The sequence below is a fragment of the Chrysemys picta genome, chromosome 12, assembly GCF_011386835.1.
Source record: "Chrysemys picta bellii isolate R12L10 chromosome 12, ASM1138683v2, whole genome shotgun sequence".
Taxonomy (NCBI): Eukaryota; Metazoa; Chordata; order Testudines; family Emydidae; genus Chrysemys; species Chrysemys picta.
In genome coordinates this window covers 1,723,033-1,740,842 of record NC_088802.1, presented here as the reverse complement: position 1 = coordinate 1,740,842, position 17,810 = coordinate 1,723,033, and the positions used below count along the sequence as shown (strand labels likewise).

Here is a 17,810-nt window from a genome sequence, read left to right as displayed (position 1 = left end):
GGCAGGTGTCTCGGCTCCCCCAGGTGAGGGGCTCAGTTATGGGCACCCGGGAGTTGGGGGCAGGGTCTGGTTTCGGGGGGTGCACAGACTGGGGGGATACCTGGGGGTGTGGGGAGCTGGGTGCAGGGGCAGTTGGGGACCCGAACCCCAGGACTTGTGGGGCTCCTGGGGGGCTGGGGATTGTGAGGTCCTGAGGAGGATGCCCAGGGAGGGTGCCCAGGGAGGGTGAGGGGTACCAGGGGTTTGGGGGGGCTGGAAGGCCCCGGGGTGCTGGCTTTGGGGATACGGGGAGGGGGGTTGGGGGTTTTGGGTGGCTGGTGAAGGTTGGGGGGTGCCCGAGGAGCTGGGTTTTTGGGGGGTTCCCATGGGGCCAGGTGGGTGCTAGTGTTGGGGGTCCCCAGGGCCGGGGTTTGGGGGGCAGATCCCCACCTTCTCGATGAGTTGGACCAGGACGTCGCGGGCGCGGGAGAAGTTCCCCTCCCCCACGCTGTCCGAGGCGTCGATCACCAGGTAAATGTTCATGGAGCCGCCGGCCTCGATCCGGATCCTCCGCTTCACGTTCTCCGCTGGGGGAGGCGGGGGGGTCAGCGGGCGGCCGGACCCCCCCCTTCCCCGGCAGAGCCCCCCCCATTGCACCCACACCCTCTGGCAGGGCCCCTCGCTGCAACCCCCCTCCCCTAACACCCAGACAGGACCCTCCCACCCCCCCCTCACGCCCCTGGCAGACCCCCTCCCAGCAACCAGGCCTCCCAGCCACGGCCCCCTGCTGCCCCCCCCTACAAACTCCCTGTTCCTGCCCCCCCCCACGCTGTGATCCCCCAACTCCAGCAGGCTGCCCTCCCCCCCAACTGCGATCCTTCCCCAGCCCCCCCAGCCAGTCCCCCCAACTGCGATTCTCTGCCAGCCCCCCTGCAACCCCCGTGGGCTGAGCCCCCCCATGTGATCCCCCCCAGCCCCCCGCCACGTGACTCACAGGTGGTCCGTTCGGATCAGCTACCTCCACGGTCTCCGAGAGGGAGGCGATGAACGCGGAGGACACTTCCTGGGGGGTGTCGTAGGTGGACGGGTCTGCGGGGGCAGGAAGAGATGGGGGGCTGAGAAACTGGGGATCACTCCCCCCACGCCGCCCCCTCCCCCGATCCCCACGCCGCCCTCCAATCCCCTTGCGCCGCCCCCCTCCCCCCCCCATCTCATCACCTCGACACTCCGGTTCGGTCCCGCTCCAGGCGCCGGACTCCTGGCAGGTCCGTTCTTTGGACCCGAACATGACGAGCCCCCGGCCGCACCGGTACCGGACCCGGTCCTCCACCCGGTAGTGCTGCCCGTCCTTCGTCGCCCCGATGGGGACGCCAGGGTCCGGGCACTGGCCCTCTGCGGGGGAGAAGGTGTGTCAGCCCGTGTCGGCCCGTGCCAGGGCGTGTTGACCTGTGCTGGGACATGTCAGCCCATGTCAGGGCATGTCAGGGCATGTCAGCCCATGTCAGGGCATGTCAGCCCATGTCAGGGCATGTCAGCCCATGTCAGGGCATGTTAGCCTGGGTTGGGGCGTGTCTGGTGTTAGCCCGTGTCAGGGCGTATGAGCCCACGTCGGGGTGTGTCTGGACATGTCAGCCTGTGTTGGAGCCGTGTCAGGGTGTGTTAGCCCATGTTGGGAGCATGTCAGGGCATGTCAGCGTGTGTCGGGGTGTGTCATCCCATGTCAGGGCCATGTCTGGGCGTGTCAGCCTCCATTGGGGTGTGCTAGCTTGTGTTAGCCCGTGTTGGGGCCGTGCCGGGGCGTGTTATCCCGTGTCAGGGCGTGTCGGACGTGTCCGGGCGTGCGGCTCCCCCTCACCTCCGTCGTCGCAGATGGCCGTCCCCCGGCTCCACTTCCCGTTGGGCAGGCAGGTGCGGTTCTGGGGGCCGCGCAGCGTGTACCCCTCGAAGCACTCGAAGGTCAGCGTCTGGCTGATGTTGTAGCGCGGCTGGCGGGGGTGGAAGTGCCCGTTGTCGAACTCCAGCGGGCCCGGGCACTGGATGGCTGCGGGGACAGGGGGACGGTCTGTCCCGGTGCCCCCCATGGCCCCCCGCTTCCCCCTGACACCCCCTGGCACCCAGACATCCCCCCCAGCCCCCCGCCTCCCCCCGGCACCCAGACACCCCCCATAGCCCCCCGCTTCCCCCCAGCACCTGGACACCCCCCAACCCCCAGACACCCCACATGGCCCCAGACCCTCCCCGGCCCCCAGACACCCCTCAAGAACCCCCAGCCTTCCCCTGGCACCCCCTCGGCTCCCAGACCCTCCCCAGCTCCCAGACACCCCGCATGGCCCCCAGCCTCCCGAACTCTCAGCCCCGGCCCCCCGGCCCCGCACCTCTGCACTCGGCCTTGGCGAGGGGGCGGCCAGTGGGGGGGTTCAGGGGGCTCCAGCGGCCGTTGGAGCGGCACTCCCGGACGGCCGGGGGGTACGGGAACTGCCCCTCGGGGCACTGGTACACCAGCATCTGCCCCTGGCGCTGCAACCGGGCCGAGCCCCCCACGATCGGCGCGCGCTGGGGGTCGCAGCTCGGGGCATCGCTGGCAGCTGCACCTGGGGGGAGCCAGAGCGTCAGGGCGAGGCCAGGGACCCCTCCACATCCCCCCCCCGCGGCACCGGGACCCCCCCGATTACCCCCCCAATCCTACCAGGGGGCGCCGGCATTTGTGTGGGACCCATAAAAACCCACCTGCTGGGCAGGGACAATAGGTGTAGGACCCACCCCAATTATCCCCCTTTCTGCCTGAGCCCGGGGGGGGACGGGACACTAGCTGTCAGGGGGGTTATGGGGGTTTCTAGCCAGGTTGGGGCCCCTGAGCTGGGAGGGGCGGGCGAGGGCTGGCTGGGTTGGGGGGCCGGGGGGGTGCTAACTGGTGGGCACAGGGTGGAGGGGCCCTGTGCGTGGGGCTGGAGCCTGGCTGAGGGGCTGAGTTGGGGGCCAGGTTGTGGGGCCGGCTGGGGGGAGTTGAGGGGCTGTGGGGGGGCAGGTTGGAGGAGCCAGGGGGCTGGGTTAGGGGCTGGGCAGAGGGAGCCGGGGGGCTGGGTTAGGGGGCCAGATGGAGGGAGTTGTGGGGCTGTGGGGGCTGGGTTGGGGGCCAAGGGGGGGGAGTTGGGAAGAGTTGGGGGGTTGTGGGGGGGCGGTTTGTGGGGGAGCCGGGGGAGCGGGTGGGGGGGGCTGTGGGGGGGCCGGGTTGTCAGGGAGCTGGGGGGCTGGGTTAGGGCCGGGCAGGGGGAGCCGGGGGGCTGGGTTAGGGGGCCGGATGGAGGGAGTTGTGGGGCTGTGGGGGGCTGGGTTGGGGGCCGAGGGTGGGGAGTTGGAGGTTGTGGGGGGCGGTTTGTGGGGGAGCCGGGGGGCCAGGTGGAGGGCTGTGGGGGGGCCGGGTTGTCAGGGAGCTGGGGGGCTGGGTTAGGGGGCCAGGCGAGGGGAGTTGTGCAGCTGTGGGGGGCTGGGTTGGGGGTTCTGGAGCTGCGGGGGAGTTGGGGGGCCGTGGGGGGCCGGGGGACGCGGAGGGGGAGTTGGGGGCTGTGGGGGCCGGGGGACCGGGAGGGGGGAGCTGAGGGGCTGTGGGGACCGGGAGGGGGGTGTTGGGGGGCTGTGGGGGGCCGGGTCGGGGACCGGGGGAACCCACCGAGGTGCGCCGCCCCCAGCGCCAGGAGCCAGGCGAGCAGTGGGGCTGCGGGTCCCATCGCGTCCGTCCGGGGCTGAGCCGAGCCGGGTCTGGCCGAGCCCCACGGCCCGCGGGCGGGGCTGGGGGCGGGGAGGGGGCAGGTGCTAGGAGGGAGAGGGGCGGGGGAGGGACAGGGGTTGTGGGGGGAGGGGTTGAGGGGGAGCTGGGGGGCGGGGGAGAGACAGGGGTTGTGGTGGGAGGGGTTGAGGGGAGCTGGGGGCGAGGGGAGCTGGCGGGGAGGGGTTGAGGGGGAGCTGGGGGCAAGGGGAGCTGGAGGAGGGGTTGAGGGGGATCTGGGGGCGAGGGAGCTGGGAGGAGGGGTTGAGGGGGATCTGGGGGGCGAGGGGAACTGGCGGGGAGGGGTTGAGGGGGAGCTGGGGGGCGAGGGGAGGTGGGGGCAGGGGTTGAGGGCAGCTGGGGGCGAGGGGAGCTGGCGGGGAGGGGTTGAGGGGAGCTGGGGGGCAAGGGGAGCTGGGGGCAGGGGTTGAGGGGCAGCTGGGGGGCGAGGGGAGCTGGCGGGGAGGGGTTGAGGGGGAGCTGGGGGGCGAGGGGAGCTGGGGGGCGAGGGGAGCTGGGGGAGGGTTTGAGGTGGAGCTGGGGGGCGAGGGGAGCTGGGGGAGGGGTTGAGGGGGAGCTGGAGGGCGAGGGGAGCTGGGGGGAGGGGTTGAGGTGGAGCTGGGGGCGAGGGGAGCTGGGGGGAGGGGTTGAGGGGGAGCTGGAGGGCGAGGGGAGCTGGGGAGGGGTTGAGGTGGAGCTGGGGGGCGAGGGGAGCTGGGGGGAGGGGTTGAGGTGGAGCTGGGGGGCAGGGTGGGGGGAGGGGTTGAGGTGGAGCTGGGGGGCGAGGGGAGCTGGGGGAGGGGTTGAGGGGAGCTGGGGGGCGAGGGGAGCTGGGGGAGGGGTTGAGGTGGAGCTGGGGGCAGGGTGGGGGGGTCTCTCTCTCTCTCTCGGCCAGTTCCTGGTGCCCCTTGCGAAACCTGCCCTGCCTGGCACCGCGTCCGGGAAATGACGGGGGGGGGGGGGCGGGTCTGAGGGAATTCACGGGGGGGCTGGGAGAGGGCATGAGCCAGTGTCAGGAGGTGGGGGGCAGGAGGGGGCACAGGGGGCAGGTGGGGGCTCAGGTGGGGGTTCAGGGGACAGGTGGGGGCACATGGAGGCGGGGGGGCAGGAGGGGAGACGCCCCCCCCCAGCCCAACCAGCCAGGTGACTTTCGGGAAATGGGGCAGCAAACACAAGGGGCCGCCCCCCCAATTAATTCCCCTCCCTAAACAAACTTCCGCCTTCCCGCGCCGGCTGCCAGCTGCCCCCGGCCCCGGGCCAAACCGCAGACCTGGGTGGGGGGGGCACCTGCTGCCTTTCCTGAGAACTGGCAGCTTCGCGTCCCAGAAAGGAGGGTGTGAAGAGAACCCAGGAGTCCTGGCCACCAGCCCCCCCCCCCGCTCTAACCCACCAGCCCCCACTCCCCTCCCAGAGCGGGGAGAGAACCCAGGAGTCCTGGCACCAGCCCCCCCCGCTCTAACCCACCAGCCCCCACTCCCCTCCCAGAGCTGGGAGAGAACCCAGGAGTCCTGGCTCCCAGCCCCCCACTCCAATCCCATCCCAGACATGCAGCACATGGGGGCTGAAGTCCAAGGCCAGTATTTGTATACGTGGGTCACGGCCCCCAGCGCCCTCCCCCGTCCGCTCCCTGCCCCCAGCCTGGCCGGGACCCGCCCATTCACCCCTGTCCTGGGCCTGCTGGGGAGGGAGTCAGACCCCTGGAGAAGGGAATGAGAGAAGGGGGCACTGCTGTGGGGAAGCTTGCAGCCCTGGGGTACCTGGCCAGGGGCACTGCCATTCGAAGCTCAAAGCCATGGGGTACCTGGCCGTGGGCACTGCTGTGTGGAAGCTCACAGCCCTGGGGGGGTGCCCGACTGGGGGCACTGCCAGGGGGAAGCTCACAGCGCTGTGGTGGCCGATTGAGGGCACTGCTGTGGGGAAGCTCACAGCCCTAGGGTGCACGACCTGGGGCACTGCTGCGGGGAAGCTCACAGCGCTGGGCTGCCTGGCAAGGGGCACTGCCATGGGGAAGTTCACAGCCCTAGGGTGCTGTCACAGAGTGTGGGGGAGTCGGGGCCCTGCACCCCCCACTTCCTGCCATTCCCCGGGACTCTCAGCCAGCCAGTAACACAGAAGGTTTATTAGACGACAGGAACACGGCGTAGGGCAGAGCTTGTAGGTACAGAGACCAGGACCCCTCAGTCAGGTCCATCTTGGGGGGTGGGGAGCCCAGACCCCGGTGCTGGGCCCCACTCCATTTCCCCAGCCAGCTCCAAACTGAAACTCTCCAGCCCCTCCTCCGGCCTTTGTCTCTTTCCCGGGCCAGGAGGTCACCTGATCTTTGTTCTCCAACACCTTCAGCTGGCACCTTGCCGGGGAGGGGCCAGGCCATGAGTTGCCAGGAGACAGGGTGTCGGCATTCTCTGTGCAGACGCCATCACACCTGCCCTCTGCGGCTCTGCAACAGTCACACCCCCTGATCCACCACCTAGAGACTTACAAACTGCGAAGGGGAAACTGAGGCACCCACACAGTGTTCAGAGAAAATATTAAGAACATCCCCACTTCGTCACAGGTGCACGGCTGGGGGCACTGCTGTGGGGAAGTTCCCAACGCTGGAGGGAGTGCCCGACTGGGGGCACTGCAGTGGGGAAGCTCGCAGCACTGAGGAGGTACTGAGCCGGGGGGCACTGCCGTGGGGAAGCTCACAGCGCTGGGGGGGTTCCCAGCCAGGGGCACTGTGACGAAGTGGGGACGTTCTTAATGTTTCCTCTGAATACTGTGTGGGTGCCTCAGTTTCCCCTTTGCAGTTCGTAAGTCTCTAGGTGGTGGGATCAGGGGGTGTGATTGGTGCAGAGCAAAGGGCCAGTGTGCATAGGTGGCCGACACTCTGTCTCCTGGCAATGGATGGCCGGGCTAAAGGTATTGGAGAATAAAGGGATCAGGTGACCTCCTGGCCCGGGAAAGGAACTCAGCAGAGGAGGGGCTGGAGGGGGTTTCAGTTGGGAGCTGGCTGGGGACGGGGAGTGAGGGCAGACGGGGGTGTCTGGCTCGCTGCCCCCAGAATGGACCCGGCTGAGGGGTCCTGTTCGCTGGACCTACAAGCTCTGTTTTAGACCGTGTTCCTGTCGTCTAATAAACCTCTGTGTTACTGGCTGGCTGAGAGTCACGTCTGACTGTGAAGTGGGGGTGCAGGACCCTCTGGCTGCCCAGGACCCCGCCTGGCGGACTCGCTGTGGGAAGCGCACGGAGGGGCATATGCTGAATGCTCCCAGGAGAGACCCAGGAGGTGAAGCCGTGTGAGCTTCTTGCCCTGGAGACAGTCTGCTCCGAGGGAGAGGAGGCTCCCCAAAGTCCTGACTGGCTTTGTAGGGAGCAGTTCCAGATTGTCGCCCGGGGACTCCGTGACAACTGGTGGCAGCGGTGGGATGTACTGCACCCCGTGAATGGCGCTTCTTGCGACTGGGGAGCAGTAAAACGAAGGGGGGATACCGAGGACCAGGCGTGCCGAAGGCTCAGAGGAGGGATGGTTTCAGGGGGCGATTAACCCCTAGGAGTGTGTGAGCAGCGAGAAGGACGTTTGCAGTAACAGGGTCCCCCGGGGGGATCGCAGCGAGCGGTCCCAGGGGCGGAGGAGTCTGAAGCTCGACCCTGGCAAAGAGGTGGTGACCACGAGAAGGGCTGGCACACTAGGGGTTCTGCCTGGAAACCGTGGGGGAGCTGAGAGCACACGGGCCTCTGAGTCCAAAGTAGGGTGACCAGACAGCAAGTGTAAAAAATCGGGACAGGGAGGGGGGGGGTAATAGGAGCCTATATAAGAAAAAGCCCCAAATATCGGGACTGTCCCTATAAAATCGGGACATCTGGTCACTCTAGTCCAAAGCAACTTGGGAACAGTGGAGTGATGGCCCATCACCATCTCCTCAAGCAGGACATTGTGATCCTGTGCAAAGAGAGGGTGACGCATTGGGAAGTTGTAGATAAATCTCTGATAATTTTCATATGACTTTACATTGTGCCTCTTCATATAACCTTGTGGTGGGTCTACCCACGTGTGATCTCTGTTTTCATGGGACTTTGTATCAAAGCCTCATTTAAAAACTTTGCATTGCCCTTGGTAGAATATTATAGCCCCTAAGGATAGAATAAGATAGAAGAAAAATTTCTGTTTGCTAGCAGTAGAACAAGAGCTCTCCCCCCCCCCCCTAATCAATTGCCCTGTTGAATGAATGAGGTGTGGATGAGCAAGGCATGGAAGGCAGCACCTCCAGACAGCCTCAACTGTTGGAGAGGGGCTGGGAGCCAGAGCCAAGGACAATAAAACGTGTCAAGTGGGCTCATTAAAAACAAGCAGACATACTGACGGCCTCGGGGGTTAGAAGCAAGCACCTTCTTTTGGAAACACCCCTTTGCAGCATTGGGACAACACTCAAAAGAAAGCAGCACAAAGGACCAATGGACACAGACACAGAGTTTGAATCTGGTCTAGATTTGCATAAGAGAAAAGCTGCTATAAAAGTGAGGTGTCTTGCAGAGGACCCCGGGTCTCGTCTTGTCAACATGGGAGCATCGATCCGGATCGGCAGAAGCCCGGCTCCACCCCCTCCCCCATCTAACTCACCTGGCCAGTGAAGTAAGGGGAGCAACTCATTGGTAACAACAAGACGGAGTGTGTTTGTGTGTGTGTGTGTGAGTGTAAGTGTAATATATTATTGTTGCGGAGTGTGGGGAAGTCAGGGCCCTGCACCCCTCTTCCGAGATTCACTGCGACTCTCAACCAGCCAGTAAAGCAGAAGGTTTATTTAAGGACAGGAACACAGTCTCAAGCAGAGCGTGTAGGTACGACCAGACCCCCTCAATTAGGTCCCTCTGGGAGGTTCAGGGAGCTTAGACCCCAGCTTGGGGTTCCCTGCGTTGCACCACCCAGCCCAAACCGAAACTAAACTCAAAACTCCTCCCGCTGCTCCTCTCCTAGTCTCCCGGGCAGAAGGTGTTAATTCTCCCCACCCCCCGTTCCTGGCTCAGGTTACAGCTCAGGTAGCTTCCTTCAAGGGAAGTCCCCCCTCCTCACTGCAATCCCCCTGCAACATTCCCAGGTCAAATCTGCCCTGCTCCCTGCTCCGTCACAATTATATGCATATAATACAGTGTTAATGAATACATGTATTACTAATAAATGTGGCGTTTTGTCTTATTCCCCCTGAAAAGATCCTGTGCAGGACTTTAAGTACAACAAAGTTCACCAAGGCCCAGTGGACGAGGACCGCTCTAAGGAGCAGAATCCTGACCCAGACGGGGCTACAAGAGGATCTGGGAGCAGCTGGAGCAGTAGCCAGGCATCCCCGAGAGTCTGGTCCCCAACCAGACGGGGGTCTTCACGCTCGGGTTCCCCATCGGGGGGATCGGGGACGGACGGGACTGGAGCGGAGTCCGAGAGAGCGAGAGGACTGTGAGAGAGAGCGAGAGCCCGAGGAAAAGCTGCAGGAGACGCAGCGGCAGCATGGACTGGCGCTGGTGGAGCGGAGAGGCGTAGGGGGCTCCCCAGGGGTGAGTGGGGATAGACCCCGGGCTGCCAGTTCCGCAGGGAACCTCGACACTAAATTGCTGCCCCTGGGTAAGGGTGGGGGGATGTGGATGCCCACCACACGGCCTTCACGCAGGCTGGTGATTTGAACCAGGGGGACCCTGCGGAGAAGCCCCGGTATCTAGCTCCCTTGCTGGGTCCCAAGGCCATAGACGCTGTCAGCCAGATGGGTGGGGTGGTGGACAGGCTCCCACTCCTGGCCCAGCCCTATATGTCAGTGTGGAGTCTCCTGGGCTCAGGCCCCTCGGACCCCCAGTGGGAGCGGAAGGTGGGGGGTCAATGGGGGGACCTGCCTGGGGGGGCGAGACCCTGGGACACAGAGAACTGTTGTCGGGCTCCGGGTGGTGCAGCCGCAGATGCTGAGGGGCTGTGTGACCTGGGGGAAGGTCCCCGGGATGAAGCCCCTCGCCCTGCCTATGGCCCGGATCCCTGTGCAGACACAGGAGGGGTTGGGCTGGCTGGTCATTGGGGCTCTCCAGGATATCGGCAGTGAGGTCCTGTTGGGGGATGACTGTGTCTCTTTGGGACAGGATCCAGGCCCTGCTCCTGTAACGGCCGAGGATTTGAATTTGAATCCAGGGAACCAATTGGCTAAGAGGGAAATGGTCAGTGAAAATGCAAATGACCTGGCTGGCGGGGGGAGGGGCTGCTGGGCTCTGGGTACCTGCCTACCTGTAACCAGACCCCTGGGGCGGAGTGGGGGGGAGAGATGCTCCCCACCCCCCTGCACACCGGAGAGGGGCTCACGCTGGCTCTGATGCTGTGACCAGAGCAGAGATCTCGCTGCCTGTCCCCACCGGGACAACAAGGACAGTGCTGGGCACGGTGGAAGCTGAGACCCCAGCTGAGTGGGGGGACACAGGCAGGGCAGGTCGGCTGCCAACCAGGTTTGCCTGGTCCAGACGTGCTGCTGGGAAGTGATTACACAGCAGGGAGGGAGCGACCAGGGACAGGGCTCAGGGGGGCTGTGACCCCAGGCCCAGCCAGCGAGAGGGAGCAGGTCCCACTCTCTCCCCCAGCAGCTGAATTCCAGACCGAGCTGCAGAGGGATCCCTCCTTGGAGAAGCTGAGGGGACTTGCTGGCCACAGCGCTGCAAACCCCCTTGGGGAAGGCTGCAGGGACAGAGTCCGGTGGGAGAAGGGATCCCTGTACCGGGAATGGGCTCCCCAAGGGGAAGTAGAACTGTGGGGAATCGGGAGGCAGCTGGTGGTGCCCCAGGAATCCACGGGGTTCTTCCCTTTCGAGCTGCTGGATGGGAGAAGAGTGAGGGGACCCCTGGACCTGAAAAGGGAGGATTGGGAGGAGAAGGGGGAAGACCCCTGGGTGGATCTCTTCCCTGAGGTGGGAGCCAATCTCCCCATCAGGTGTTCCCCATTCAGAGTCACTGGGAAAGCAGCCCAGAACCTGGGGAGAGAGGTCAAGGACATGCTGGCTTTAGATGTGATCCAGCCGTTCAACAGCCCATGGGCCTCACCCGTGGGGCTGGTCCCCAAGGAAGACGGGATGATCTGGTTTTGTGGGGACTATCGGAAGCTTAAAGCCATGCACCGTGTCCGATGCCCACCCCACGCCTAGGCCTGGGGAGATTCTAGAGAAGCTGAGGGGGATGGAGAATTTGGCCCTGGCGTACGTCGATGACGTGTGTCTTTAGCCAGACCGGGGAGGAACACGTGTCCCATGTGAAGAGGGGGCTGGGCTGCCTCAAGGAGGCAGTACTGATGGTAAAAGCCGAGAAGTGCAAGGTGGAGAAGATCAGAGATTGGCCCATTCCCCAGACCAAGAAACAAGTCCAGGCCTTTATCAGGATGGCGGGGTGCTACCAGAGGTTTGTACCCCACGTTAGCCCCTAGCTGCCCCCATCCCTGAGCTATGTGAGAGGGGTAAGCCAGACGAGGTGGTCTGGACCGAGCAGGGCCAGAGGGCTCTCTGTGCACTGAAGGAGGCTCTAATCCAGGGCCCAGTAAATCTGGTAAACCCAGACTTTGCCAAGCCCTTTGCAGTGTTCACCGACACCTCAGACGCAGGGCTGGGCACGGGGCTGATGCAAGCCGATGCTAAGGGCGGGAGACACCCCACCGGGTACCTGAGCCAGAAACGGCTGCCCTGGGAGCAGAACTATGCGGCCTCAGAGAAGAGATGCCCGGCCATGGGGCAGGCCCTTAGAAAGCTGCCGCTGTATTGTTTTGGGCGTCGTCACATGCAAGGGGCCGAGGCCGAGCTGCTGGGGACAGAGACACCTGTTCAGAGCGGGGCCAAGGTCAAGATGGGGTCTCTTAACCGAGAGCTCGAATTGCAGCCCTCCAGACTGGAGCGCTGGGAAAAGACCCAATCCCAGTTTAGAGCCCAGGGGTACTGGGGTACAGGCCTGCGACGGAGCAGGGCGGATTTGACCTGGGAATGGAGCCTGGGAGTTACATGGAGCTACCTGAGCTGTAACCTGAGCCAGGAGGGGGGTGGGGGAAGTGACACCTTCTGCCCGGGAGAGGAACAAAGGAGAGGAGGAGCAGAGGGGAGGGGGAGAGAGCTGCTAGAGGGATTTGGGAGTTTTCAGTTTTGGGCTGGGAGGTGCAACACAGGGAACCCCAAGCTGGGGTCTAAGCTCCCTGCGCTCCCCAAGAGGACTTGATTGAGGGGTCCTGGTTGTATCTACAAGCTCTGCTGTAGACTGTGTTCCTGTTCTCCAATAAACCTTCTGCTTTACTGGCTGGTTGAGAGTCATGGTGAATCGCAGGAAGCCGGGGGTGCAGGGCCCTGAGTCCCACACACTCTGTGACAGGGCCGCATAAACCTTTCCACATGCAGCCTGCAAGCGCTATCAAGCGCACCTGACCTAAAGGGGGGCGGGAAACTGGAAGGGCCTGGGGTAACTCCCACCAAGGAATGGGAGGGATGCTGGGGCATCCATGGGAACGTTGGTGGGTTCGAATTTCCCCGGGTCACTGGCTGAAGTGACCCTGCTCAGTTCGGTCTCGAAGGGGGGGAGATGTGACAAAGTGGGACTGTTCTTAATGTTTTCTCTGAATACTGTAGGGTTGCCTCAGTTTCCCCTTCGCAGTTCGTAAGTCTCTAGGTGGTGGGATCAGGGGGTGTGACTGTTGCAGAGCCCGAGAGGGCAGGTGTGATGGTGTCTGCACAGAGAATGGCCGACACCCTGTCTCCTGGCAACTCATGGCCTGGGCCCCTCCCCGGCAAGGTGCCAGCTGAAGGTGTTGGAGAACAAAGGGATCAGGTGACCTCCTGGCCCGGGAAAGAGACAAAGCCCAGAAGAGGGGCTGGAGAGTTTCAGTTTGGAGCTGGCTGGGGACGAGGAGTGAGGGCAGATGCGGGTGTCTGGCTCGCTGCCCCCCAGAATGGACCCAGCTGAGGGGTCCCGTTCTCTGTACCTACAAGCTCTATTTTAGACCGTGTTCCTGTTGTCTAATAAACCTCTGTTTTCCCGTCTGGCTGAGAGTCACGTCTGACTGCGGAGTGGGGGGTGCAGGACCCTCTGGCTGCCCCAGGACCCCGCCGGGGCGGACTCGCTGTGGGAAGCGCACGGAGGGGCATATGCTGAATGCTCCCAGGAGAGACCCAGGAGGTGAAGCCGTGGGAGCTTCTTGCCCTGGAGACAGTCTGCTCTGAGGGAGAGGAGGCTCCCCAGAGTCCTGACTGGCTTTGTAGGGAGCAGTTCCAGAGCATCGCCCGGGGACTCCGTGTCGTGACAGGCACTGTAGTGGGGAAGCTCAGAGCGCTGGGGCGGTGCCCGGCCGAGGGCACTGCACTGCAGAAGCTTGCAGCACTGGGGGGGCGCCCGGCTGGGGGCACTGCCGTGCAGAAGCTCGCAGGGCTGGAGGGTGCCCGGCTGGGGGCACTGCTGTGGGAAGCTCACAGCACTGGAGGCCAGGGCAGGAAAAAGATGAGGGGCACAAACCACACAGAGACCCGAGTTAGCGAACACTGTTATTGTGGGGGGAGGGGTACAGGCTGGGGGGGGGGGCGGGGGGTCCCCGCTACGGGATAAAGGTCTCTCTCCCCGGGCCCCCCCAGGTGCTGGCGCAGCCAGTCCTGCACCCGGAAGAGGCTGACGTAGAAGTCGCGGGGGACGTGGCCCCGGGGGGGTTGCCTGTTTTTCACCTCGTTCTCCTTTTGCTTCGAGGGGCAGGGGTTGTAGGTGCCCCAGCTCACCACGCCCACCTGGGGAGACAGACATGGGGATGAGACCCAGGTGTCCGGGACAGCCCCCTGCCCCCACCTGCACAGCTCCCAGCCCTCGGGACAGAGAGGATGGGACCCAGGCATCCAGGACACACCCACAGCTCCCAGCCCCCGGGCCAGAGAGGATGGGACCCAGGTGTCCAGGGCATCCCCCCGCCCCCAACACACACACAGCTCCCAGGCCCAGGGAGAGGGAGGATGGGACCCAGGTATCCGGACAAGAAAGCTGAGGAGAGGGGCTTACCAACCTGGAAATATCTCCTCTTCTTCTCCAGGAACAACCCCCCCCCAGATTCACCTGCAGGGGAAACCAGAACTCAGACCCACAGGGGACAGATCCCCTTCCCTGCCCCCCTAAGCCAGCCAGTCCCTGCCCCCTTCCCTGCCCCCCCCCGAGCCAGCCAGTCCCTGCCCCCTTCCCTGCCCCCCTGAGCCAGCCAGTCCCCGCCCTGGGGCCTGAGGGGAACAGGCGTCCCGTAGAGAGGACAGGCCCCTGCCCCATTTCCCGCCCCCCCTGAGCCAGCAGGTCCCTGCCGTGGGGCCGGGGGAGCCGGCGCCCCCTAGAGGGGACAGACCCCGTGTCACCTTTGCAGGTAGACTCCTCCTTCGAGCCGCCGCTGGCCTGCCCAGAGCAGAGGAACCGGTCGGTCACCACCTGGGACACGTCCGACACGTTGGCGTAGATCATGCCGGGCTGGATGGCGCCACCAATGCACGAAGGGCGCTGGGGGCGAGAGCCAGGGCTTAGCCGGGCACCAGGACTCCTGGGTTCCTCCCACTGCCGGGGGGGGGGGGGGGAGAGGCAGGACACTGGGTTCTCTCCCAGCTTGTAACTGTGATTCGAGGGGCTCTGAGGGCCCCGAGGGCCCCGAAGGGTTTTGCGGAGAAAAATTTAGGAATTAGCTGGCTGGAGCCGGGGGTCTCGGTCCTGGGAAAGACGAAATCCCCCCCGCCCCCCACGAATGGCCCAGCGCACGGTGCAACCGGCTGGGAGTTGCCGCGGCCCGACACGCCCCTGCCCAGCCTCCGGGCTTCGGGAGAGAGAAACGGAATCAAATCGGATTCTAAGCCACGTCCTGTAGCTGCCAGTACCCGCGTCCGGTCAGCCCCTTCTATTCACCTCCTAAACCCCTCCCTGCCCCCCGGGGCCGGGCGCGACTCGGGGGATCTCCGGCACCCGCGTCCGGTCAGCCCCTTCTATTCACCTCCTAAACCCCTCCCTGCCCCCCCGGGCCGGGCGCGACTCGGGGGATCTCCGGCACCTGTGTCCGGTCAGCCCCTTCTCTTCACCTCCTAAACCCCTCCCTGCCCCCTGGGGCCAGGCGCGACTCGGGGGATCTCCGGCACCTGCGTCCGGTCAGCCCCTTCTCTTCGCCCTCTAAACCCCTCCCTGCCCCCTGGGGCCAAGCGCGACTCGGGGGATCTCCGGCACCTGTGTCCGGTCAGCCCTTCTATTCACCCCCTAAATCCCTCCCTGCCCCCCGGGGCCGGGCGCGACTCGGGGGATCTCCGGCACCTGTGTCCGGTCAGCCCCTTCTATTCACCCCCTAAATCCCTCCCTGCCCCCCGGGGCCGGGCGCGACTCGGGGGATCTCCGGCACCTGTGTCCGGTCAGCCCCTTCTATTCACCCCCTAAATCCCTCCCTGCCCCCCGGGGCCGGGCGCGACTCGGGGAATCTCCGGCACCTGTGTCCGGTCAGCCCCTTCTATTCACCCCCTAAACCCCTCCCTGCCCCCTGGGGCCAGGCACGACTCTGGGGATCTCCGGTCCGTCGCAGGGGAAGGAATTTGTCTGAGGATGTCGGGTTTCTGCCGCCCGCTTGCGTGCGTGGGACGCGCTGTTGTTGGCTCCAGCCTCGCTCTTTGGCCCGCCTGATAAGCGCACTCCGTTTCGTTCGGATTTGATGGTATTTTGCAGACACGCCTAAAAATCCTGTGTGGCAATGAACGGCTGGTGCGGCCCCGTGTCCGCGGTTCTGTGAGGGAGACTGTGTGTGTTGGGGTGTGCGAGGGACACCGGGTGTGCACGTGCGTGTTGGGGGTGTGCACGTGCATGTCGGGGCGTGCGAGGGAGACCGGGGTGCGTGCGTGTGTCAGGGCGTGCGAGGGAGACCGGGGGGCATGCGCGTGTCAGGGTGTGCGAGGGAGACCGGGGGAGCGTGCGCGTGTCAGGGTGTGCGAGGGAGACCGGGGGAGCGTGCGCGTGTCGGGGTGTGCGAGGGAGACCGGGGGAGCGTGCGTGTGCCAGGCCATGCGAGGGAGACTAGGGGTGCATGCGCGTGTCAGGGCGTGCGAGGGAGACTAGGGGTGCATGAGGGTGTCAGGGCGTGCGAGGGAGACTAGGGGTGCATGAGGGTGTCAGGGCGTGCGAGGGAGACCGGGGTGCGTGCGTGTGTCAGGGTGTGCGAGGGAGACCGGGGTGCGTGCGTGTGTCAGGGTGTGCGAGGGAGACAGGGGTGCGTGCACGTGTCAGGGTGTGCGAGGGAGACCGGGGTGCGTGCACGTGTCAGGGCGTGCGAGGGAGACCGGGTGCATGAGGGTGTCAGTGTGTGTCTCTAAGCCGAGCTCTCCAGCCTGCCAGGCCAGCACCTGGGCAGCTCCCGCTCCAGGCACAGCCGGGCTCCCCTGCCCCCTAGCGCAGCAGAGATGGGGGGCACGGGGGACACACACCCCATCAGAACAGCTGGGACAGGGGCAGCATCTTCTCCCTGCTGCAAATGGCCCCCCAAATGGGGCAGGAGCCCCCCACGGCGCCCGGGACAGACCCCCCCACACTCTGGGGCACAGGGCCCCACCTACCGACTTGTTGGTCTTGATTTCCACGTTTAACCTCTGGTTGTCCAGGGAGATGAAGTGGGCGGGGACCTGCTCCTGGCTCAGCAGTTCCAGCTCTGCAGGGCAGACAGCCGGGTTAGGGCAGGATGCCTGGGTTCCCTGGACGGGCGGCGGGGGGCCGGGGCCGGGACGCCTGGGTTCCCTGGACGGGCGGCGGGGGGCGGGGCCGGGACGCCTGGGTTCCCTGGACGGGCGGCGGGGGGCGGGGCGGGGCCGGGACGCCTGGGTTCCCTGGACGGGCAGCGGGGGCTGGGGCCGGGACGCCTGGGTTCATTCCTTGGAAGGAGCGGGGGTGGTTAGAGTGAAGGTTAGTGGGTGTTAAAATTAGAGGGGTCATTGGGGGGGGGGGTGTCGGGGTCACCCCCACCCCGATTTCTGCTTCCATTCAGCGCAGAGGTTTTCACGTCGGGCCGTACCGGGAGCTGGCGGATCGGAAGTCGGTGGGAGCCACCCGGCAACTGCTCCTCCACGCCAGGGAAGCCAGGGTGCTGGCTAGCAGCCGTCCCTGCCCTGCCCCCCAAGCCGCCCGCAGTTCCGAGCGGGGCCCCAACGCCCTCATCCCTGCTCCCCGAGCCGCCCGCCCCTGCCCACGCCCTGATGCCCCTGCCCGCGGAGCCGGTGCAGCAAGACGCTCCCTGGGGCGCCAGGCTCGAGGGACACACGGGGCGATCACGGCCCCTGGGACGTCGCACTCACCGTGATCCCTGCACGTCGCCCCCTGGGGCTTCTTCAGCGCTCGGTTCGCTTGCGTTGTGCAGGGCAGGCAGATGGGTCTGGGGAGGAGACAGACGGGCGCTGAGCTGGGCTCGATCAGGGCCAGCCGCCCTGGAGGGGACAGGTCCCTGCCCCATTCTCCGCCCCCCTGAGCCAGCCAGTCCCTGCCCTGGGGCCGGTGGGAGCCGGCGCCCCCTAGAGGGGACAGGCCCCTGCCCCATTCCCTGCCCCCCTGAGCCAGCCAGTCCCTGCCCTGGGGCTGGAAGGGAGCCGGCGCCCCCTAGAGGGGACAGGCCCCGCCCCATTCCCCGCCCCCCTGAGCCAGCCAGTCCCTGCCCTGGGGCCGGTGGGAGCCGGTGCCCCCCAGAGGGGCCAGGCCCCTGCCCCGCTCTCACCTGACCCGCCCGGAGAACTGCACGGCCTTCTGCAGTTCGATCAGCGACACGTCGTAGTCGTAGTATTCGGGGATGCCCTGGCCGGCCTTGGCCGTGATGTTGTACTTCGGGTGGTCGGTCCTGTTCTTGATGGAGATCTCCTCCGGCCCTGCCCCAAGACACAGCCTCAGGCCTGGCCCAGCCCCACGGCCGCCCCTCACAGCCCCCATCCTGGACGCTCCTGTGATGAACTGGGCCTGTTCTTACTGTGGTCTGTGAATGCTGACGGGAGTGTGGCTAGGATAGTCTGCATTGGGGGATGGGTTTGGGAGTCTGCCCGAGGGCGAATACCTGAGCATGTAACATGAGAACCCAGGAAGGGGTTAG

General features: G+C 65.4%; 1 protein-coding gene across 1 annotated transcript in view; it reads right to left on the bottom strand.

The window, feature by feature from the left end:
- Positions 1–17,810, bottom strand: part of LOC101947880 (uncharacterized) — a 39,501-nt gene that overhangs the window by 11,302 nt on the left and 10,389 nt on the right. Inside the window, 12 exon segments of the mRNA XM_065563858.1 lie at positions 430–607; positions 927–1,068; positions 1,198–1,371; positions 1,835–2,020; positions 2,355–2,570; positions 3,647–3,839; positions 13,249–13,479; positions 13,749–13,798; positions 14,086–14,224; positions 16,300–16,391; positions 17,032–17,108; positions 17,445–17,592. Of these exon segments, the coding sequence (XP_065419930.1) occupies positions 430–607; positions 927–1,068; positions 1,198–1,371; positions 1,835–2,020; positions 2,355–2,570; positions 3,647–3,839; positions 13,249–13,479; positions 13,749–13,798; positions 14,086–14,224; positions 16,300–16,391; positions 17,032–17,108; positions 17,445–17,592 (1,826 nt within the window).